This window comes from Anopheles aquasalis, chromosome X (genome assembly GCF_943734665.1).
Source record: "Anopheles aquasalis chromosome X, idAnoAquaMG_Q_19, whole genome shotgun sequence".
Classification (NCBI taxonomy): domain Eukaryota; kingdom Metazoa; phylum Arthropoda; class Insecta; order Diptera; family Culicidae; genus Anopheles; species Anopheles aquasalis.
This window is the reverse complement of record NC_064876.1, coordinates 4,167,300-4,190,442: the sequence shown is the minus strand read 5'-3', so window position 1 is coordinate 4,190,442 and position 23,143 is coordinate 4,167,300. Positions and strand designations below refer to the sequence as shown.

The 23,143-nt window shown below is 49.5% G+C and overlaps 3 protein-coding genes across 4 annotated transcripts in view; 1 reads left to right on the top strand and 2 right to left on the bottom strand.

The window, feature by feature from the left end:
• The window catches only part of LOC126571305 (otoferlin-like), a 20,565-nt gene extending 10,721 nt beyond the window's left edge, over window positions 1–9,844 (top strand). For both annotated transcript variants that reach the window (XM_050229684.1, XM_050229692.1), the window contains exons 9-14: window positions 1–74; window positions 168–540; window positions 2,427–5,694; window positions 5,795–6,041; window positions 8,643–9,409; window positions 9,513–9,844. The exon at window positions 1–74 is cut by the window's left edge and continues 113 nt beyond it. In XM_050229684.1, the coding sequence (XP_050085641.1) occupies window positions 1–74; window positions 168–540; window positions 2,427–5,694; window positions 5,795–6,041; window positions 8,643–9,409; window positions 9,513–9,693 (4,910 nt within the window). In that variant the 3' untranslated portion in view covers window positions 9,694–9,844. The remainder of the gene's footprint in view (window positions 75–167; window positions 541–2,426; window positions 5,695–5,794; window positions 6,042–8,642; window positions 9,410–9,512) is intronic.
• Window positions 9,845–11,463: 1,619 nt separating this feature from the next.
• Window positions 11,464–14,815, bottom strand: LOC126571396 (uncharacterized). Its single transcript, XM_050229883.1, has 4 exons — window positions 14,526–14,815; window positions 13,983–14,444; window positions 12,021–12,587; window positions 11,464–11,944 (listed from the first exon to the last, which is right to left on the bottom strand). The coding sequence occupies exons 1-4, from the start codon at window positions 14,622–14,624 to the stop codon at window positions 11,555–11,557; spliced, it is 1,518 nt and encodes a 505-aa protein (XP_050085840.1). The 5' UTR covers window positions 14,625–14,815; the 3' UTR covers window positions 11,464–11,554.
• Window positions 14,816–16,991: 2,176 nt separating this feature from the next.
• The window catches only part of LOC126571505 (serine/threonine-protein kinase Warts-like), a 57,085-nt gene continuing 50,933 nt past the window's right edge, over window positions 16,992–23,143 (bottom strand). Inside the window, exons 10-11 of the mRNA XM_050230071.1 lie at window positions 22,842–23,061; window positions 16,992–21,501 (exon numbers count right to left, since the gene is read on the bottom strand). Of these exons, the coding sequence (XP_050086028.1) occupies window positions 21,196–21,501; window positions 22,842–23,061 (526 nt within the window). The 3' untranslated portion in view covers window positions 16,992–21,195. The remainder of the gene's footprint in view (window positions 21,502–22,841; window positions 23,062–23,143) is intronic.

Genomic DNA, 23,143 nt, shown 5'->3' with positions numbered 1-23,143 from the left:
TGAAGCGGGCGTTCACGGGTGAGGCGAAGGATCTGGTCAACCCGTACGTGCAAGTGTCCTTCGCCGGTCTCACGGTGAGTCACACGTAACCCGCGGCGGCAACGCACACAGCCGATTTCAACGCGCCTTTTTTTTTTTTTTTTTGACGCCCTTTCCACGATCCTCAGGGCAAGACGAACGTGAAGAAGGCCTCATACAACCCGGTTTGGAATGAGCAGCTCGTCTTTACCGAGATGTTTCCGCCGCTGTGCCAGCGCATCAAGATTCAGCTGCGCGACGCCGACCCGATGAAACCGTCGATCATCGGTACGCACTACATCGATCTGAAGCAGATCTCGAACGACGGCGAGAAGGGCTTCCTGCCGACCTACGGCCCATCGTTCGTGCACCTGTACGGTTCGACGCGCGACTACAACCTGCTCGACCAGCACTCGAACCTCAACACCGGGCTCGGCGAGGGCGTCAGCTACCGGGCCCGCCTGCTCATCGCCATCCGCACCGAGATCACCGACAACGTCGAGCTGTTCACCGACAAAAACGGTAAAGGCTTTTGTTTTTTGTTTTTTTTGTTTTTTTGTTGGGAGCCGGACATGGTCAAAAATCATTTCATCTTTCACTCACTCGCTAGCGCGCTCAGGCGATCAGAACAGCAGCTTAGGTCCCCTGTTGGTTTCTCTATAAATTAATGACCAAACGATCTACGAACGAATTAATGACCATTCGTTTTCAAAGCACCAACTGAACAGATCGCTTGCCAAATGAACAGTTTACGGGCAATTTTGAGCTGTGTAAAAGAACTAAAACCATCCTATCGTATTCCCTCTATGATTGCTAAAGTCAATTTTGCATCCTTTTTTTTGCAGCTTTTGTCAAAATTCAGTTTTACGTGAGATTCATCGTCCATCAAACCGCATGGTTCAAATTCGGTCAGCAATCGTTCGTACGGCTTCCCTGCATGGATTTTGGCAATTAAGCGTTGTTCTATGGGAATATTTGGCTATTTTCTGGCTTGATTACCATCTCAAACCTTTCCACAAAAATATTTGTTGAACTCTGATTGCGCCTGTCGTGAGTGTTTTAGCCAAATTACACTTAGAGATTCCAGGATCGGTTGAAAACTGTTTGATTAAGTTTTATCCGAAGGATTGGGCATGTGTTACGCTCTATCGCCTGTTTTATTATGCCCGCGATTCAACGTAAGAGTCCCCCAAATAACGTTTGAATATGGTATTTCGAGCTTTGCTTGAAATTTTAGGTATTTATTGTCCATTCAAATTGAGTTTTCATAGTGAATGTGAAGAATTTGTTTTTCGCCTTCCGTGTTCCATCGACGCAACCACTAGGAGGGCTGCGAGTGAGTAAAAGATACTTAGATTTAGATACGAATAGTTTTACCTGTGCAGAGGTAAAGGGACATCCAAATGGGATCTCACTTGAACAAATAGGTTTGAATTTTTCTATTTGTAATCTATCGTGATTTCGTTGTATTGCTACTTATTTATTTATAAATTTGTGTTGTGTTGTAACATTATTTAACAGAAAACGGCAAAAGGACAATTTACTCAATGCAATAATCTTTCTATTGTGGTTGTTTGCAATCGAACACTTGAAATCAATTTAAAGCCATCAATTTCTGAACCGAGCAAGCCCGGGATATGGCGATGGGTAGAGAAGGAAATGTCCTACCCCACTTTTTGTTCTGTTGGTGTTAGTAAACATACCAAGGGTAGGTATACCAAGCATGCTGTTATTTCTCCAAAAAATACATCCCTGTTTTTTTTTACAATTTCTAAGACTCGATTGGCATGTTAAACAGCTACATAAGTCGATCTGCTACGTTCTCTGGTGGTAAAATCTATCGTTTTCCATCAAATCGAACTAATCATGAATTGATAAAACTTTAGCCTAGTATTGTTCGTTTGTTGTTTCCCATCCTTTTCCAGGCTTCGCAAACTCTTGACGGTTCTTGGTGCTTGTTTAATGTTTGCTCTTCTTTTATCTCAGCGTTGGCACCGGTTACGGGTGTTTAATTCCAACCGACTTTAAGAACCAAACAAAACCATCGTAAGAACGAAGTGACCGGCCTGAACGTCTACTTTTCTACTGCTCACTAATGCCGTTTAACTACCAGCAATGTGGCCTTTTCAATAGGCGTCATTTTAGTCATTTTTAATGAGTTTAAAGCAGAAACAAACAATCGTTCACAAAGAGCGATTCACCGATCCCTGATCATTAAAAAAAAAAATGTCTACCACCCCAAACGGTGTCCGTCAGACAGCCCGCTCCTTGTTCATCCTCCTGTTCGTCCTTCACAAGCAATTTGTTAGCATTTCTGTGCAATCATAAACATCATGCTTCCTTCCTGAGGGTCTAGACGATTCTGAAGTCTCGTTTTTTTTTTTCTTCTCTGTCAAACAATTGTCCAGTGGAGGTGGAACCAACGCTACCGATCTGCGAGTCGTCGTACTGCAAGAGCGACGTGTTCGTGCTGTTCGCGACCGTGCTGGAGGCGTCGATGCTGGACCGGAAGGTGTGCGACCGGTCGGTCTACTTTGAGCTGAGCATCGGTAACGCGGGCAACTCGCTGGACGGGCACAACGAGAGCGCAACGAGCGCACTGGACGACGACGGTGGTGGTGGTGGTGGTGGTGGTGACGGTGGGGAGCTGCTGTCGATCGATACGACCGCGTACAACAGCACGACCAGCGCGTGCAAACCGATCACGCACGACAAGAGCCACTACTTCCTGCCGTACTGGGACTACAAACCGTGCATGGACGTCCGGTGCACCTTTCCCGATCTGCGCCGCCGCATGTACAACAGCAACATGATCGGCAAAATTGCCGACCGGCTCGAGGTGGGCCTGGCCGAGACGCACCTGCTGCTGGAGGACGAAGATCCGACGGCGGAGGTCCGGCTGCGGGCGGTGCTGGAGGAGGTCGCGTCGAGCTGCGGCCGGTACGTGACGATCACGAAGGGTGCACTGGTGGGCCCGGGCACCGGCAAAACCAAACTCGACAAGGAGCGCATCAAGCTGTGCCAGCGCGAACTGGAAGCGATCGGCAATATGGCGCGCAACCTGCGGGCCCTCGTCACCAAGAGCTCGATGCGGGAACGGTACCGGACGGCGCAGACCTACCTCGGGCGGCTCAAGTTCCTGGTGGACGATCCGCAGCACGCCCTCCCGGATGTGTTCGTGTGGATGGTGGCGAATGGGAAGCGGGTCGCGTACCATCGGCTCGGTGCCCGCGATCTCATCTACTCGACGCTCGAGGAAGAGATGGGCGCCCAGTGTGGGAAGGTGCAGACCGTCTTCCTGAAGCTACCGGGCCGCCAGGCGGAGGGCCCGGCCGGGTGGCACGTGCGGGCCAAGCTGCACCTTTACCTGTGGCTCGGGACGCTCAAGCACAAGAAGTACTTCTACGCGGGGTTGCCGCGCGGCTACGAGCTGCTGCACGAGCTGAAGAATGCCGACAAGGCGACGCTGCCGGCACCGACCACGATCCACTACGTCGAGAAGCACGCGTTCCAGCTGCGGGCCCACCTGTACCAGGCCCGCTCGCTCATCGGTTCCGATGCGTCCGGGTTGAGCGATCCGTACGCGACGGTCTACGTGACCGAGCACTGCAAGGTGACGCAGGTGATCGAGGAAACGCTCAGCCCGACCTGGGACGAGCTGCTGCTGTTCGACGAGATCGTGCTGTACGGTGCGAAGGAGGAAATCCGGAAGGATCCGCCGACGATCGTGATCGACATCTACGACCAGGACAAGGTGGGCAAGTCGGAGTTCATTGGGCGGGCGCTGGCGAAACCGCGCATCAAGCTGAAAGAGCACCACTACAGCACGCCGGTGCTCGAGTGGTTCGAGATAACGCGCGGGCTCGACAGTGCCGGCGAGCTGCTGGCCGCCTTCGAGATGCTCGAGCTCGGTTCCGACGATGTGCCGCGCCTGTCCGACCCCAAGTACGTGACCACCGGTACCGGCACCCTCACCGCCGGCGCCACCGGCGCACCGTCCTCGGTCGCCATTCTGCCGGTGCCGCGTGAGGTCCGCCCGAACCTGGCACGCTTCCGGATCGAGGTGCTGTTCTGGGGGTTACGGGACCTCAAGCGGGTCCACTTCATGACGGTCGACAAGCCGCGGATTGACATCGAGTGCTCGGGCAAGATCCTCAGCTCGAGCATCATCCAGAACGCGAAGCGCAATCCCAACTTTGCCGGTATGCTCAAGTTCTTCGACCTCGAGCTGCCGATCGAGGAGCGGTACGCACCGCCGATCACGATCCGGGCCGTCGATTGCCGGTCGTTCGGGCGCTACACGCTGGTCGGGACGCACCAGATCACCTCCATCCACCGCTACATGCACCGGCCCGCCCCGAAGGAGGATCCGAAGCGCTACAACCAGCACGGTCAGATCGTGCTGCTCCGGCACCAGCTCCGGCCCGACGCTGGTGCCACCGGCAACGCGTCAACCACCGGTGATGGTGCGACCGAGGGAGGCGGAGGAGGAGGACCGGCGATTACATCGCAACCACACCACGGTTCCGGGCACCGGACGACCGACAGCGAGATCGCGCTCCTCAACGCGTCCTGGTCGAACGAGAACCTCACACAGTACGGTGCGGCGGTGTGCTTGGGCGGGCTGGGCGGCACTACCGGCACCAGCAAGACCCCGTTTCTGGGGAAGGCTGGGGCCAAGCAGAAGCAGAAGAAGAAACACCTGCTGGACCAGCACCACGACACGCTCGACGCGGAGAACGGCGACGGTGACGACGACGACGAGTCGAGCAAGGACTGGTGGACAAAGTATTTCCTCTCGTACGAGCGGCTCATCGAATCGATGAAGCTGTCGTCGGCTGCCACACGACCATTCGACGCCTCGTCCTATCACCAGACGGCGGTGGCCGGAGCGGCGGCCTGTGAGCTGTCCGGGGGCTGTGTGGGCGCAACGTCCGCTAGCCAGGCAGCGATGGGTGGCAGCGATGGCAACAAGAAGCTAACCGTCCGGACATCCAAGCTAGTGTCGAAGCTGAGCCCCAAGGCAACACCGAGAAGAACGCACGGTAGCGGAGGACCCACTGGTGCTGGTGGTGGTGGTGGTGGTGGTGGTGGTGGTGGAGTGAGCGGACGCGTCGCCACCTGCCAGATCTATCCGTGCGAGCTCGAGTCACTGCCCGAGTACCGGGAGTTCAAGGAGTGGCTACTGTCGTTCCCGCTGTACCGGGGCAAGAAGACGGGCGACAGCACGGAGGACGAGACTCGCATCGTCGGCTACTTCAAGGGGGCGCTCAAGGTGTACAAGCTGCCGATCGAGAAGGGGCTGGAGCCGGCGTTCGCACCGACCCTACCACTCAACGATCCCATCCACGTGCTGGTGCGCGTGTACATCGTCAAGGCGACCGATTTACACCCGATGGACCTGAACGGGAAGGCGGACCCGTACGTGGTGCTGCAGCTCGGCGCGAAGCGCATCTCGGACAAGGACTGCTACGTCAGCAAGCAGCTTAACCCGGTGTTTGGCAAGTGCTTCGAGATCGAGGCGACCTTCCCGCAGGACTCGATGCTCACGGTGCAGATCTACGACTGGGATCTGGTCGGTTCGGACGATCTGATCGGTGAGACGCGAATCGACCTCGAGAACCGTTTCTACAGCAAGCACCGGGCGATGTGCGGTATCGCTAGCCGCTACGAAGAGTAAGATCCATCCATCCATCCATCGGCGACTACGGCACTGACGACACTCACCCCCCCCCCCCCCCCTCCGCCCTCTCTCTCTCTTTCTTTGTTCTGGTAGCTCCGGGTACAACATCTGGCGCGATCCGATGAAACCGACCCAGATACTGACGAAGCTGTGCAAGGAGAACAAGCTGGAACCACCGCAGTATTTCCAGGATCGCGTCAACATTGGCCGGTGTTGCTTCGTGTTCACCGGCGAGGAGATCCAAACCTGGAGCAACCCGGCCTCGATCAAGTACCGGGACGAGCACCTGGCCCTGGCCGTGCTGCACCGCTGGGAGGAGATGCCGCGTGTCGGCTGCAAGGTAGGGGGGCGGGACCGTACACTGACTGCCGTAACGTTTTAGCGTGTTTAGTTACGCATTTGAGTTTCCCGAAAAGGGTTAATTTTTTATGAGTTTTTGTGAAAAACAAAAGAAACCATTCCACTTTATTTTTCCAAGTGAATATTCCATTAAACTAACAAACATTTCGGTTCGGTTTTTTGTAAAGATTTGTTTACATCTACAGGGTGAGGCAAAAAACAAAAACTGCAACACAGTTAAACGTCATATCTTTTTTATTATTTATTGAATTTTATTGAGTAAAACCAAAACGTGTCGGGAATTTCATTCAAGTTTTAAAATCAGTTTAGTTTTTTTCGGTATATTACTTTTTGGATGAATTGTGGTCTTGAGACACCGTAGAAGAAAGCATCGCTCGCTACCCGCAAGGTGCTTTGTGGCCTTTTTTGGCTCATTGTAGGAGAAGCGAATTGCTCAAGCCGATCAAAACTATGTCATTTTTTAGCTCTAATCTTGCTCTATAAAACACCACAAACGGAAAAGTCCTACGCTGTTTATGTCCATAGATATTGACAGCCAATGAGACAGGGAAATGAATTTTGAAACGTTCCTTTTTCGCCAATCTCATGTCTCGCTATTGCTTTTAAATAAGATACAGAGTCCTGTGGCAATCAATCAGGACTTTCACATGAATTGTTTGCATGCCTAGGACTACAATGAAGCATCTAATAGAGTTGGCAGATGAATCTGTTGATTTATCTCGGATCCATCGAACAAAAATATGCAAAAAATGGCATGTTATCACATCTCAACCCATTATCAAACCCAGCTTATGCGTCATGGTGGCCAGCCGAGGGTGTAAATCATTAGCTGACTTCCCTGGCAACTAAACCGCATCATTTGTTTCGTTTACAAACCACTGAACAACGAATGGTTTCTCATCAAAGCAAACCAAGTTCGGAATTTCATCACTTGTGGACAAGCGAAGTAACTGTTTGGCTTTATTGAGTCTAACTTTTTTTTTTTTTTGATAAGGTATGAGACCATGCCCAGTTTAGAATTGGAAAGACGTTTATTTAAAGCTCATTTTGAGGTATTGGTTGGGTGATTCGACCTGAAATTCATTCGTCTACATCATTTTGAGTGATGCTGCGTCTTGATTTTTTTCAATTTGCTTCATATCTTTTCGAGCATCGTTTTTCGATGTTGCGGTTCTTTGCGATCGACTTTCAGGGTATCTGGCAACTCTACCAGTATCACTGTAACGAATTATGGTCCGAGATCCAAATGATAAATTCACATTTAAATGGTGGAAGGCTCTAACGATACCCACTTGTGGTTTTGCTACCAAATAAAAACCAACTAAAATTGACACCATTGAATTCCATCACGAAATTTTTTTTTTTTCACAATTTCCCAATAAAATGTATTTATATGCTAATAAACAACAGAATGAGCTATCACTGGAAAAATCTACCAGGTGTCGGACGAGTGGTTTAGAAATGGCAGCAGTTTGAACTTTGTTGCAGTTGTTTTTTGCCTCACCCTCTACATTCGGCCCATCGGAGCCGTATGGGTGGGTCATCTGAAATATGCAAATCAATATTCTTTTCCTAGATTATATGTTCATCTAGCAGCAGCCCCAAATATCCCATTTTTCGATTTTTGACAGACACAGTTTGATGGTGGCTGTAGATTTTCGGGCCGTCCGTTCTTCCGCGCGAAGGAGCGACGGTCGCTGGCGTTTGCGTGATAACGCGATCGCCTTACCTTGGCTGCCACCGAGCAGAGTTCTTTCTCTTATAAATTAAGAATCGATTCGGCGGAGCGGGTCATACCATCCAGTAATCGCCAATCTCCACGGAATCTTCGGATCCAGGCGGAGCGGGTCATACAATCCAGCAATTGCCGGTCGCCACGGGATCCTTCCTCTTGATCGAAAGAACAAGTTCTCTTGATGTGATCTCAAGTGAAAGCGATGATTTTATTCAAATTTTGTTCCGTTTATATACAGATTTTAGTCCCCTTTACCGAATTAGTAAGAGCGAAACAGAAGGTCTATGTTAAAATGCACAAAGTAGCGACTTTACTTGGTGACTATGCTGGAGTGTTAACGTTATGCTGGGCTATCGTCGCGCTGTGCGTGCATGCGCGACGCCCTTATGATTCAAGCCACTAGAAATTGTAACAATTTAATTCATTAGTTACAATTTCGTTTCCCTAAGCTAGCTGAGCTGAGTGTTGCGCGTTCGTAACAGTGACGGATTAATCAATGATTTTTCTTACGACCCATCGCGCAGCTACGATGGCCAGCGGAAAAAGTACCTTTTCGCAGACGCACCTTCCTAAATTTGTTGCCATGGATGAATTGTTTGATAAATCTTCCCCAAAAGAGCACTAAATCTTCTTCACAAGTTGCAGTTTAACATACCATTCACTACAAAACATAAATGGTTGAAGGGTTGCGTCACACAAAAAATGTGCCTTTTTTGGCCAGAAATTACCGAAGCCAGACATTTTTCAAACACTTGCTAGTTTCAACATGCAAGTGCGTTAACACAAGGAGTGTTGCGTACACGCGGATACCATCGATTTGATTTGTTCTCCGGTGGTTGCCAACAGATCGTACCGGAGCACATCGAGTCGCGGTCCCTGTACAACGCGGACAAGCCGGGCATCGAGCAGGGCAAGCTGGAGATGTGGGTCGACCTGTTCCCGATGGATATGCCGCTGCCCGGGCCACCGGTCGACATCTCGCCCCGGAAGCCCCGCTCGTACGAGCTGCGCGTCATCATCTGGAACACGGACGACGTGGTGCTGGAGGACGATGCGTTCTTCACCGGCGAGAAGATGTCGGACATCTACGTGAAGGGGTGGCTGAAGGGACCGCAGGATGCGCAGGCGACCGACATCCACTACCGGTCGCTGACCGGCGAGGGGAACTTCAACTGGCGCTTCATCTTCCCGTTCGACTACCTCGCGGCCGAGGAGCGGATCGTGCTGTCGCGCAAGGAGTCACTGTTCAGCTGGGACGAGACGGAGGTGAAGATGCCGGCCCGGCTCGAGCTGCAGGTGTGGGACGCGGACCACTTCTCCGCCGACGACTTCCTCGGGGCGATCTCGCTCAACCTGAACCGGTTCCCGCGCGGCGCCAAGTCTTCCAAGCTCTGCACGCTCGACATGCTCCGCACCGACAACGTGCCGACGGTCAACATCTTCAAGCAGAAGCGCGTCCGCGGCTGGTGGCCGTTCTTCATCAAGAAGGAAAACGACGAGATGGAGCTGACCGGCAAGGTCGAGGCCGAGATACACCTGCTGACGCGTGACGAGGCCGAAAAGAACCCGGCCGGCTACGGGCGCAACGAGCCCGATCCGCTCGAGAAGCCCAAGTGAGTATCAGGTGCCATCCAGGCCACCCACCCGCCCCCCACCCCCGCATTTCTTTGGGGAGCACCCATCTACAACGCTCTTTTTTTCCCCCTCCTTTCGCAGTCGGCCGGATGCGTCTTTCATGTGGTTTCTCAACCCACTCAAATCGGTCCGGTACATCATCTGGCACAACTACAAGTGGAAGATCATCAAAGGGCTCGTCATACTCGGGCTGGCGCTGCTTTTGCTCCTCTTCTTCTACGCCATACCGGGCTACTCGGTCAAGCGGATGCTGGGCGCCTAAGAACCCCACCCAACCCCCATCCCACACACACGCTGCCGCACGCACACGCACCCATACTGATGCGCTTATTGCACACCGCTCGAACTCGAACCCATCTCGAAAGTCCCGTGGGCGGACGGGCATCGAGTTCGGCCTGGCTCCATACTAGAACCCCTCCCCCTCCCCCCTCCCCCCCCCCCCCCCCCGGTAGCGGTTAATCCGGCGACCAGAGACACACGCACACACCGCAGAGCTCAACGAATTTTGCGCCGCTTTTGTGTTGTGCGGTTTTTTTTTTCGTTTTTGTTGTGTTTCGTGTTTTCCGTTCGGTGATGGGTGGATGTGATTATTATTGGAGGAAGGTTATTGGTGGAAGGACACTCGTCCATAGGCTTTACGGTAGGACATACAGGTATGACAGCACAACCACTCAGCACCGTGTGCGAGCTATGGCAAGCTAGTTTAGATAAAAGGATCAAGAAAAAAGGAAGCGTTATACATATATGGAGAGAGAGAGAGAGAGAGATATTGATATAGATATACAAACACACACACACATCAACACATACATACACACATACGTATATATATATATACACATACACATATACTTATCACACACTTATCTCAATATCAATTTACACGTACAAATTATTAGGGGAACACAAACAAACAAACAAACAAACAAACAAAACAACGTATTTTAAACGTATCTGGTAACATCGTAGACTAACGGACACCGACACCGACGGTGCATGTGAAACACACGCAAGGCAGGTGCAGCTGTTGCCTTTTTGAACAGGAACTTCTACCCGACGGGGGTACTGTGGCCCCACCAACCCTACACAACTCAGCTAGCGCACACAGCGCACCCACCCAATCAACCCGTTTTACGCGACCTTCCCGACGGAACCAACCACCACCGTTAGCACCCATTATCTGTACTAGCATATCTACATCGATAGTCAGCTGTGGGTGGGTGGGTGTGCGTGGACTAGCAGGTACAGCAATGCAATGGCAACATTGCGGGCGCACAGCTGAGGTGTAAATCGCTCCTGGTCCAGGATATCACAAACCAAATTCTCTTTCTCTCTCTCTCTCTCTCTCTCTCTCTCTCACACACACACACGTGCACACGCACACACAAGGAAACGTGTGTCATTTTACCCCGTTAGCAGTTTAGTAGATCATAGAGATCCTATATTATACTCGTGACAGTAGCTAGCAAAAAAAACCAGTTTCAATTCATCACACCAATATTTGAAAAACGAGCCTTTTGATCGAATATACTACTATTTTATCACCTTATATATATATATATATATACATATATGAAAAAGAAAAACTTACACAACCCACAGAAAAACACATATATAGCTATATATATATATATATATATATACATGTGTAGAGCTATATACATAAAACGAATCCACATATATTTACAAGATGCGTAAGAACCACCATCAATCCCTTGCTCTATTTTTTGTTCCCCCATTTTATCATCTCTCACTCACTCACTCTCTCTCTCTCTCTCTCTTCCTTCGTCTCACGTGTGTTTCCTCCCACCGTTCTCACCCGTTCTGAAATACTAAAACCACGACGGTACAAACGCACCTAGGACCGTGCAGCTCAGCCTTTGGCCACGTTTCCTTTTTCCTCCTCCGCCCCCCCCCCTCTCCCTCCACCACTCCTCTACCACTCACCACCCCCTAACGTCACACCTTAAACACTTTAACACAGGCGTAATAAAGGAAGAAAAAAAGCTTTATCGATTCCAACCGAAATACAATCAACAACAAATTCAAATAAAAAAAAAAAAACCAAAAAACGGATAGTGACGATGATGCTGATTGATGTAAATTTTCGTTGAATGTTGGTTTCAGTTTGATGCTGCTGTTGGTGCTGCTGCTGACGTTGATGGTGACGGTGGCGGTGCATCGGATGGTGACTCGGTGATCGCACGATCGAGCACCACCTCCAGGAAGATGGCATCGTCGCGGATGTAGTGCTGCGACCGGAGCGTCTCGTGCGGTATGTAGACGAACTGTTGGCGCGTGTAGTGCTGCGACTGCCGTTTGGCCAGGATCGGTTTGCTGAAGTCACGGGCTGTGGCGGCGGCGCCACCATCCGGTTGATCACGCAGCGTGACCGTCCCCGGTAGCCGGCAGGGCCACTCGAGCAGCGGATCGTTCGGTCCGTTCAGCACGGTCAGCCCAACCAGCACGTTCCGGCCGCGCCAGGTACCGATACCGTACAGGCTTACCTCGAGCTGGCAAAGAAAGAGAACAGGTGGGAGTGACTTTTGGCTGGCTGGCGCGCTGGCTGGCTGGCGGGCTGGCACTCACCTGCAGCACGTAGCCGAACGGTTGGTTGGTGAAGAGTGGACCCTTCATCATGATGTCCTGCTGGCGGGAGTCGGCGAACCGCTGCTCGAAGTCACCGATCCGCCACACGATCCGACCGTCGGTGGCACCGAGCGTCCGCAGGTTCGCCTCGTGTAGCAGCTGCGTCTGCAGGTCATCCAGCCGCTGCTTGGTGTAGTAGGTTTCGCGCCGGTACCGCTCCACCTGGCGCTCGAGCCGGTCGAGCCGGTCGGTCGCGTCGAACGTTTGCTGGAGTGCTTCCTGTACCCGGCACGACGTTTTCGATTGCTCCTCGACCAGCTGCGCCACCAGCTGCTCGTCCGGGTTGGCGCCACGGAGCAACGTGCCCCGTGCCAGCACCCCCGCTGCGATCGCACTCCAGCGGCGGGCAGCTAGCGATGGTGGCCCGTCTGTTGGCGTCCCAGCGGAGGCGACGGTGTCCGTTTCCTGCTCGGCACGGGCCCCCAGCGCCCGATTGCCACGATTCGCGGTCGACGGTCCGGTCCAATCGGTGGTGCTCATGATGGTACGCTGCCAGGATTCCAACAGCTGTCGTCGGGCGGGACAAAAAGGGAAAGCCAAATGGATTAACCAGCGTGGTTCGTCGGTCAAGTGATTCCTTCAAAGCATCGGCTCATGCAATCATTGGGCGTAAAATTGGTGTCTTTTACCGTTGATGGATTTTGATAGCGAGCCAAAAATGGGTGCCATCCACTTGGTGCCTCGTTTTGCACTACATTCGTGCGTTGGATGCATCGAACGAGCTCTCGATGTTTCCCACAAACCATCACAAAACGCGTGTGTTCGTTCTACATCGCCCGTTAATCGAACGGAAAACGCCAGTCTTCTCGTTGATCAGTTCTGGTGTGGTCAATCGCATGCACAGATCATGAGCGTACGGATCTTAATTTAGTAGTGGTTTGGTACGAGAACAGTACACAACACTTTGTACTGGCACGAAACAAACAAACATGTCTATTGGTTCTGGCTTTTTCCTTTGTCTGTTTTTGCTTAAATTAATCTATAGAACGAGTTAAACGTTTTGCCTTTGAAAGAAAACTCTCACAAATGTATTAAGCACTTTAACCTGGGGTTTTTTTTTTGCATTTTTCAGTTGGTTATCATGTAGAAACGAAAATTCTACGTTCTAGGAAATTTTCACTGCATTCACTACCACTTCGTACTGCATTTCTTCGGTGTTGCGAGACATGATTAGCTCACCAAAGTAAGGGGAATTCCTGAAATCCTTTCAAGAACATTGTGTAAAATGTTTGGATCAATCGAAGAAAAACTGAACAAGTGATAGATTTTTGGCAAACCGTGCCCGGTGCCCATCCAGTATCGTAAAAACTATTGGACTGATTGATTTAAAATTTTTTAAATATAATCTGTACACTCTTTCCAAGGTAGCCTCGTCGAGTTTTCATTAAAAAAAAATGGTAGTATGGTAATTATGTAAAGCTCTTTTGTTTTTGGAAAAATCCTCAAAAGTATCACTTTTTTCAAATTCAAAAATCTGCCTCGAATCGAAAAGTTGGAAATTGAACAAAAACTCAACGGGGCTACCTGGATAAACTTATAATCAATCAAAAAAAAAATATTGATTTGCATTTTTCTGATGACCCATCACGCATCTACGAAGGGGCACCGGAGGATGTACCGTTCCGCAGACGCTCCTTAATAAATTCAATGCCATCGATAAAGTTTCTAATAAATCTTCCCCAAAATAGGACTAACTCTTCTTCAATAGTTGCAGTTTAACATGCACTTCACTTCAAAACAGTAAGTTGAACGGTTGCGTCACAGTCGTCAAAAATGATCCCTTTTCTGCCCCGCCTTAAGCCAGGGGAGTGTTTCCTCGATTCGAATGTCGTTAATTTTGATAAAAAGTAAACGTTTGGATTTCTTGCAGGGCTTCTAGGGCGCAATGGGAACGCGGCTTACCTTCTGGCGCTGCTCAATGCCGTGGATGGCCACGTTCCTCCGTTCGATTTCGCCGTTCACGAGCTTGTTGAGCGAAACCAGGGCGTCGTTCACCTTGATCGTCCACTGGTTGGCCAGCTCGAGCCGCTGCCCCAACCGTACGGTGCGTTCCAGCAGATCCGCCCGGTAGTGGACCTCCTCGCCGAGCGTGTGCTGTACGAGGCGCAGCTCGTGCAGCAGCGCCTCCACTCCGTCTCCATCCAGCGAGCTACGCGAGGGCGTCGATTGCCCCGGTGGCACCGGTGCTGGTGCTGGTGCTGGTGTCAGGGCGGTACCCAAACCGCCCGTGCCTGCGATGGTGGGCGGCTCGGTGAAACCATCGGTGCAGCGGTTCCGGTGGGCGGCCAGATCCTTCCGCAGCACTAGCAGCCCGCAGCCCTCGGGGCACGTCTCCAGCGAGCGGCTGCACTGTTGCAGGTGTTCCTGTTGCGTCAATCATGATGCCATGATCAGCCATCAGCAGTGCTGTTGCAGAGTGCTGTGTTGCTCGACAGCCTCACTCACCTCGACCTCCTCATCGCTTAGCCACTCGCTGCACAGGTAACAGGATGTTTTGGTGAACTGCACCCTCCCGTTCCGCGCCGTCTTACCGCTCGTGCTCATGACTCACCGCGAGCGGCCGTTCCCTTTTCCGTCGTCGCTGCTGAGTCGTCGCTCGCCGTCGTCACGGTTTGTGCAAGCGTTTTGTGCTGCGATGGAATGCGAGTAAGAAACTGGGGCAACCAGCGGACCACTAGCACTGCCTGGCTAGCGCGGTCCGCGTGTTTCGGTCCCCCGGCGAGTGCCACGCCGGTACACGTTATCTAATCAGTAGTGTCAGCGCGACTCGACTACGCGCTAAATGCGCTATCGCTTATCGCAACCACCGAACCACCACCACCGCTTCAGCGGGCCCCGATACGCTGCGCGTGTGTTTGATCTCTGTGCTGTGCGGGTGGGGGGGGGGGGGGGAATGAACGGCGTAAGCAGCAGCGAATGATTCACCTGCAGCAGGATAACTCCGTGCTATCCGTGGTGGCAGTATTCGCGGAAAGCTGCAAAAACCTGCGGGCACACCCGGAGAATGTTCAGCGCTGAAACATGCGCTGTTTCGGCTGATAAATGTTTGAAGTGCAAATCAAATACCTTTCGAACCGAATTTTGGTGCCTGAAAAGGGCATTTTGCGGGGGGGGGGCAAATTTAAAATGATGAGCGGCCAGCCAGTGGCGCGGTATTTTGATTGCTGTAACCATTCCTTTAATTTTGAAGCCACGATAAACGATAAAAACTAAGTTAAACACCTGATATGCGTTGTCTATGCGTCCTAGCACCGGATGCACGCAGGATCGAAGATTGCGCTCGAAAGAAAGCATAAATCTGCGTGCTACAGGATCATCAGTGGGTGATCTACACTTGGAAGGCGTACAACCAGGTAGGATGGAAAAGAAAAGCGCTCTAGAACCGTTGAAATCCAGCGGAAAACCCGCTCAACTCTTTTCCGCGCGCAGGATCGAAGAATGCGATCGAAAGAAATCATAATGCTGCGTGCTACAGGATCATCAGTGGGTGGCCTACACTTGGAAGGCGTACAACCAGGTAGGATGGGAAAGAAAAACGCCCTAGAATCGTTGAAATCCAGCGGAAAAGCCGCTCAACTCTTTTCCGCGCGCAGGATCGAAGAATGCGCTCGAAAGAAATCATAATGCTGCGTGCTACAGCGTCATCGGTGGGTGGCCTACACTTGGAAGGCGTACAACCAGGTAGGATGGGAAAGAAAAGCGCTCTAGAACCGTTAAAATCCAGCGGAAAACCCGCTCAACTCTTTTCCGCGCGCAGGATCGAAGAATGCGCTCGAAAGAAATCATAATGCTGCGTGCTACAGGATCATCAGTGGGTGGCCTACACTTGGAAGGCGTACAACCAGGTAGGATGGGAAAGAAAAGCGCCCTAGAACCGTTGCAATCCTGCGGAAAATGCTTGGAAATGGATCAAAATTATTTTCGCGCAGACTCAAAAACGGCAGAAAAACCGGCAAAACCGGGAGCAAACCGGATTTCTACTAGGGGAACATACTACCAGCGCAGGTGGATGCGGCTGCACGCTTGGAATGAGCGCCATCTAGTGGTGGTCGAATATCTATCCGAGACACCAACCTGCCTTAGACACCTAACCTGTTATCACTAGATGGCGCTGAACAGGATGCTCGAAAATCTATCCGAGACACCAACCTATCTCAGGCACCTAACCTGTTCCCACTAGATGGCGCTGCCGCCAAAGAAAAAACGCATCCACCTGCGCTGGTAGTATGTTCCCCTAGTAGAATTTCGGTTTGCTGCCGGTTTTGTCGGTTTTGCTGCCGTTTTTGAGCCTGCGCGAAAATAATTTTGATCCAATTCCAAGCATTTTCCGCAGGATTGCAACGGTTCTAGAGCGTTTTTCTTTCCCATCCTACCTGGTTGTACGCCTTCCAAGTGTAGGCCACCCACCGATCATCCTGTGGCACGCAGCATTATGATTTCTTTCCCTTTTTTCGCGAGCAATGAAGGACGAAGAAAGGAAGCAACTCGATCGTAAAGCATAACTTTATGGAGAGCGTGCTTCGCGCGCTGCGCAGCCACGAAACAACAACACAAGTCTGTGTAGTATTTATTCGAATAAACACGGTTTGGTTACCTTACCGCCTCACTAAATATATGCGAACAACTGAATGACAAAGTAAGATAGCATTGCCTTTCGTAAACCACATAAAAGCGGAAAAGGATTTGTATCATAAAGACTCTCTGTATAACGTCAAGTTAAACAGGCTGGGATGGGCGCCTGGCGCACTCGATGGAGAAGTAGCGGGGCAGCTCAATCTTCCAGCAAGACCCACGAGGGGTTTGCTGTTAAGCAAAGTAAATTGCGCCAACAAACTTGCTAGGGAAAATAGTCTAAGGTTATGGTTTTGTTTTAATATTTATTTTTTACTTCAATTATTACACATAGAAGAGTTTTTCTTGTCATATCTTAAATAATTTATTATAATTATTTATCTTTATTATTATTTTCAGTATTTTGTTACCATTTGCCTGCCTTCTTTTTCCCCTTGCGCGTTGTGTTTTTGAGTGTGTGTGTATGTGTGTATGTATGTGTGTGTGTGTCGTTTTCCTCCTGCTCTTTTCTTTTCCTTGCACACTTTTCCATTTTTCACTTTTTCTTACTACATGTCGGGTTGTTCGTCTACTACAGGACAGGGGAGGGGACGAGGCTCAGTTTTCTGTTCATCTAATTTTTTGGTTTATTTTCATTCCATTTTCCACATTTCTGCGTGTGTATGTATGTGCGCTAACGTGCTTGTTTGGATATAACCACTAACTTTGATAATTTATTTACTAGTAAATGAGCGTACATTTATCTTTTCTGCTGTATTTTTACGTAAATCATGTGGACGCATCCTCTAGCCACTGTGTTGCTTTGCATTCACATATACACACAAACACACACATACATACACACACATACACACTCACGCGCACACACTTATTCTTTTTCTTTAATTCTTTCTTCCTTTCTCTCTCTCTCTCTCTCTCTCTCTCTTCTCTCTTATCATCATTATCTTGAAGAGTACCAAAAACGAACATTCCCCCCCGTAGCCGAAGTATTTTTTACTGAAGGCGTGTTCCGTAAAAATAATCTCACCATCCTTGCCATTAATAAGACAGCTTTCTAAACCCTTTCCGCTCGGGAGTGAGGTTGGGAATGGTTGAGGGGAGCACTGCCTATAAACGCATAACTGTCTCATGAGCATTTTCGTCACCCAAATCATACATTCTCTCGATATTACAATTAAAAAAAATTGTTTGAGTTCAACCTAACTAACGGTATGAAAAAGACGACAGCAAATACTATGTTAATCACCTGTTACTACCGATAACAGTTGCCACAGGAGAGAAAATCTGTTTTTGAGAAATTACCTTGAACTGCTGCAACTACCAAACGCTTACGAAAATATGGTAAGCGGAAAGCTCCGAAAATAAATAGCCCCATTAAATAGAACATCCGAAATTAATACAACACTTTTTGCACTCTATCAAGCTTTTGTTTCACTGAAACTAAAAATAATGGAAACAATTGCTTTAAACTGTTTGCTTCACGTTTTTACAATTACGCACAGGACGACGGCACGGTTATGCGTTCATGGAAAGTACTAGAATGAAGAGAAGAGTGGAAGGACAGAGGTAGGGCGGTCGTAAAAGAACACCCGAATTTAACGGGGGGGGGGGGGGCGAACTACGGCTTCGCGTTTTCATTCGCTGCCAAAAGCAAACAAATTGCTGTGTGTGAAGACGGCGCAACACATTAGGGAACTATTGCTTGCCTGCTTGACGCCAGAAACTCGTTTTCTCTTGCCAATAATACCGATAGTGTAGGCGCACGGTAACAAAACTGAAAAAAAAACCCTGCAGGAAATCATATGTACATTTCACAGTTTGCTGTTTACTCTGCCACTGTCCTCGAATAGGCATGAATACTAACATTCGCGCCCACACGCTTGTAATTGTTTTGTGATCCCCTTTTGCCGACAGTATCTAGAGCTGATTCCTGGTCCTGGTACAAATCATTTCTACTACTTCATTTTCCAATTCAAATACACAGTGATTCTACAATTCATGCCCTGCATCAGTTATAGTGTGTATGCGCGTGGGTGTGTGTGCACGCGAGTGCGTGTTCTTCTGTATCCTTTTATTGTTTAGGGGGGATGCTGCGGGTGGGCCAATTTGTTATTATGAGATGTTTACAGTGTTTGCCCCTTCTTAACGCTCCTTTATTATCGTTTATCAATTTTTACAAACTCTATTATCTAGTGTGTATACTACCACATTCTAGGGCCTTCGCGCCCCATTTCGACAAACATTTCAAACTTCTAATTATCTTGCTTTGTCCGCTTACCTTGCAGACGCTTCTATTAAACAAGGTCCAAGGGCAGCCTAAGTCACGGGATGCAGAACGAGCAATTGCTGCTCCGTTCACCTTAATTTTCAACTTTCGTTCGATTTATCTGTGCTGTGTGCCCGTTTACATCATAAGCCGCAGCACTTGTGATTTAATTCAAAAGGACCAAAAAAAGAAGGGTAAACACACCTCCCGTCAAGTGTTTTGTGAATTCAAGAAGGCAATCATCGCTTTTTCGCTTCATTTCATATACCGTCTTTTGCTGTTCTCCTTCGCTCATTTGTTGCATCTCTCACCACAAAACAACAATGCGGCGTTTAGCAATTCAGGAAATACAAAAAAAGAACCACATCCCACCCCCGTCCCTTTCCTCAACGACTGGTCAGATGGATTAAGAAATGGTAAACTTACAAATTATAAGGCATAAACCGGCAGCCAGCCAGGCCTGCTTGTTCAAGTTCAAATTATTGAAAATCAGTGCAAAAAGTGTTTAAACTAAAGTATACATGCGTTACTTGTATGATGTCAGCGTTGACATTCAATGGGGAAAGGCATACCATATCAAGCCCTCTTCGCTGCGTTTGAATCCATCACAAGGAATCAAATGATATCAACAAATTGTGAAAGTATTGCGCCCAACGAGACAAATGTTATGTTGGCTAATGCACGCTACAGCACACATTCATCTGCACAGTCCAGGAATTCATATTACAGTCTAAACAACTAAAACCTAAACCGCGGTGTAACCTCTATTGACTATCAAACGATCGATTCCTCAAAAGCATAAACTATGTACATATCCGCTCATCATGTACTGTACAGACTTTTGCGATTAGTTTAGCCAAACACCATTCTCTCTGTCTCTCTCACACACTTTGTCAATTTGCTTGCAGTTCCTGTTCCCCTTTGTTATCTCTCTGTTTCGATTTTCATTTGTTTTCATCTTCTGCCATCTAGTCAAGATTCGACTGTGAATTCGAATGCAAGCACTGCTGGCGCGCGCACCTGCGCGTGGAACGGACCGTCGTGGAGAGTAGGAATGTTATTGGTTGGTTGAGAATTGCAGCTTGCTGTCGACGCGCACAACATCAGACGCTGATGGTGTTGAGAAATCAACGGGCATGTTTTGTCACGCAAAAGTAGAGACGACGGTGTACGGCTGCACAGCTTGACAGCGCTCCATAGGTACACAGCTCGAAGGCAGCTTTAAGCTCCATTCATCGGTCGGCATGCTGCGCGCACGCTAGTGCTATTGGTGTTATTGTTAGTCGTTAGGGGGCTGGTGTGCGTCAATGGTACAGTGGACTTGGCGGATACCGACGATGACTCAGACGTGGACGACGAGGACGATGAAGACGATGTGGAGGCCACCAGAGTCGATACAGTGGTGGGGGTAGCAGTGCAAACTACGGTCGCTTGGCAAGCCGCTGGTGCAACCACCCCATTGACAGCAACCGCCTTTCGCAGCAACAGAAGCTGGTGCCGGTGCTGGTACGTGCGCTGTTGTGGCTTGGTGGGCGGCACCGCAACAGGTTGGTTAAACAGATGGGTTGTACTGCCCAGAGGATTCTGCTGCTGTTGCTGCTGCTGATGTTTGTACTGTTCTTGTAGCAGCTGCCGTTGCCCGATGGCCGACGATTGCAGTGGTAGTTGTTGGTTCACTTGCTGGCCGGCTTCGGTTTCGGTTTGACGTACGGTGACCAGTGATTTGTTGCTGCCAGCGCTAATACACTGCAACAGCTGGTGCTGGTGCTGTTGCTGTTGCAGCGGTGATGGTTTCAAGATAATACTTTTCTTTTTGGCCGCGTTCTTCGACCATGCGCCTCCACCGCCGATGCCGTTTCGGATCGCCCGGCCCACCAGCGACCGTCGATCGTCCGTCTCTGCTGACATATTCAGTGCTGTTTCGCTCAAAATACTTGCCCTTGCCGTGGTCACAACTGCTGCCTTATTACTGGTAATGGCTGTGGTAGTGCTGCTGCTGGTGATTCTATGCTTCATACCGCTTATCTCTGCCCCGCTACTACACGGTAGAAGCAGGACCGACGAGGAAGTTGTCCGTTGCCCCGCAGGAGGCAGCAAGGGAGTCGCAGGATCGTTAACAATGCCCGATGTAGTGGCTAGTAATGGTGTTGGTGGCGAAGGAGGTGTAGTGCCCCCAGTGCCTGCCGTGCGCGAGCGTGCATGAGCGAAGGGAAAGGAGGATACGCTGCCGGTACCGGAACGCTTATTGCTCACGACGCCGCCGCTACGGAAGGACAGCTAAGACGAGCTAGATTGGTTCATGTTGCCGAACATGCCGGTCGAGAAGGAAGTCTGCTGACCGGCAGGGTTCCCGCCCGCTCCACCCGATCCACCGGATCCGCCACCACCGCCACCGCCGGCACCAGTTCCACCGCCAGCACCGGCTCCACTATTGGTGCTAGCATTCACTCCAGCATGCTGGTTCTGCTGGTTCGATGAGCGATTGTGTTTTGACACCGGCGGTTGCAGATACTCGTGTTTGGCCAACGCGAACACATCCATCCTGTCCTCCTTCCGGTAGGCCAGGCATCCACGAATAAAGCTCTGATAAAAGAGAGAGAGAGAGAGAGATCGTGAGTGAGAGCGTAAGAAAGCAAAAAGGATGAGGAAAACAAGGAACGGGGGATTTAAAGTGTACAGGGTGGCAACGTCGAAGTGATACACTTAGTCTAGTGCACCCTCTAGCAACTATGACAGCTATAGATCAGATCTGTGTTTTTTTATTTGAAAGAGTGATCTGGTTACTGCTGAAATTGGGTTTTGTTTTCTAGAAAATTCAAACGGATTCAATTAGAGACCAAATTAAGATGTTACATCTTCAAAACCTAAATCAAAAACTATCAAACGATTCAAAGATAGTGGTACGGTTGTCCCTGAAACGTAAAACCTAGCGAAACACGGACTGCACGCACTCCAACGATAATTAAGGCGGTCGAGGAGCGTAAACGATGAAATCCGGAATGCTCGGCAAGAAAAATGGTGCGTGCTATGAAAATTAATCAAAACTGCATGCTAACATATTTAAAAAGGACCTTGAATATAGTCCTTTACAGATGCAGAGTAATCACGGGTTGTCTCGCAAAAATGTGACCGATAGGGTTGCCAGATCGCGCATGTTCCTGAAGAGGCCCGCTGCTCACAACACAATTTTTTCAGACGAATAATTGTCTACTTTGGAGGCAACTTTGAATAAGAAAAATGATCTTGTTTATGGTATAAGTCTTTGTGATATACCAGCCAATGAAACAACTGCCGAGAGGTACCAAAATGCCTCAACTGTGACGGTCTGGGGAGCAATATCATTTAAAAGGGAAACTACCCCTGTTATTCGTCGATAACGGCGTAAAAATAACAAAAAACAAAATATTTGGAGATCGTTTTCAAGGTTAAATTGATTCCTTGTGCGAAGAGACTATACGTTAAAAATGATTTTTGTTTCCAATATGGTTTAGGACCAGCACATAAGGAATTGATTGTGCGAGCACGCTAGGCGCAAAATTTGCCATGTTTTATAAGCTCACCGGAATGGCACGCAGCGTCTCCAGATTTGAAGCCAGTGGGCTTAAGCATATGGGAATACATGCTAGGAAAACTAGGAAACATAATTCATATGAGTTTGAACTCTTTTTAAAATCATTTGGTGAAGATATGGGACAAAATGCCGAACGAAGTCGTGCGTGCCGCTTGTCATGGTTTCCAAAAACGACTACTGCCCGTAATCAAAAACAAAGGCGAAAGATTTGAATTCAACTAATTAAATAGTAAGTGTAGTGCTGTGACATAGTTTAGGTGTATCACTTCGACGTTGCCATCCTGTACTTGATGTTGCCGTGCCGCGCCCGTTTCTCGGACGCCCGGGTTCGCTGTTGGCCTGTTGCACCTACCTTGGCTTCATTCGAGACTGTCGGTTTATTAGCGAACTGCACTTCCGTTGCTTTTAGGATCGTGTTTTCCTCGAGGATGGTGGCCTGCGATTGGTTGTGGCCGAACGGCTTTTTACCGTACAAGCACTGGTAGAAAATAACGCCAACGCTCCAGACGTCCACCTTAGACGAGATCTTCGGCGGGTTCTTGCCGACCACGAAGCATTCCGGTGGCAAATACCTGCATACACACATCGTTTGGTGGCAATCCAGAAGAGGATAAAGAGAGAGGAAAAAAAACAAAACCATAAATTAGCTCCGGA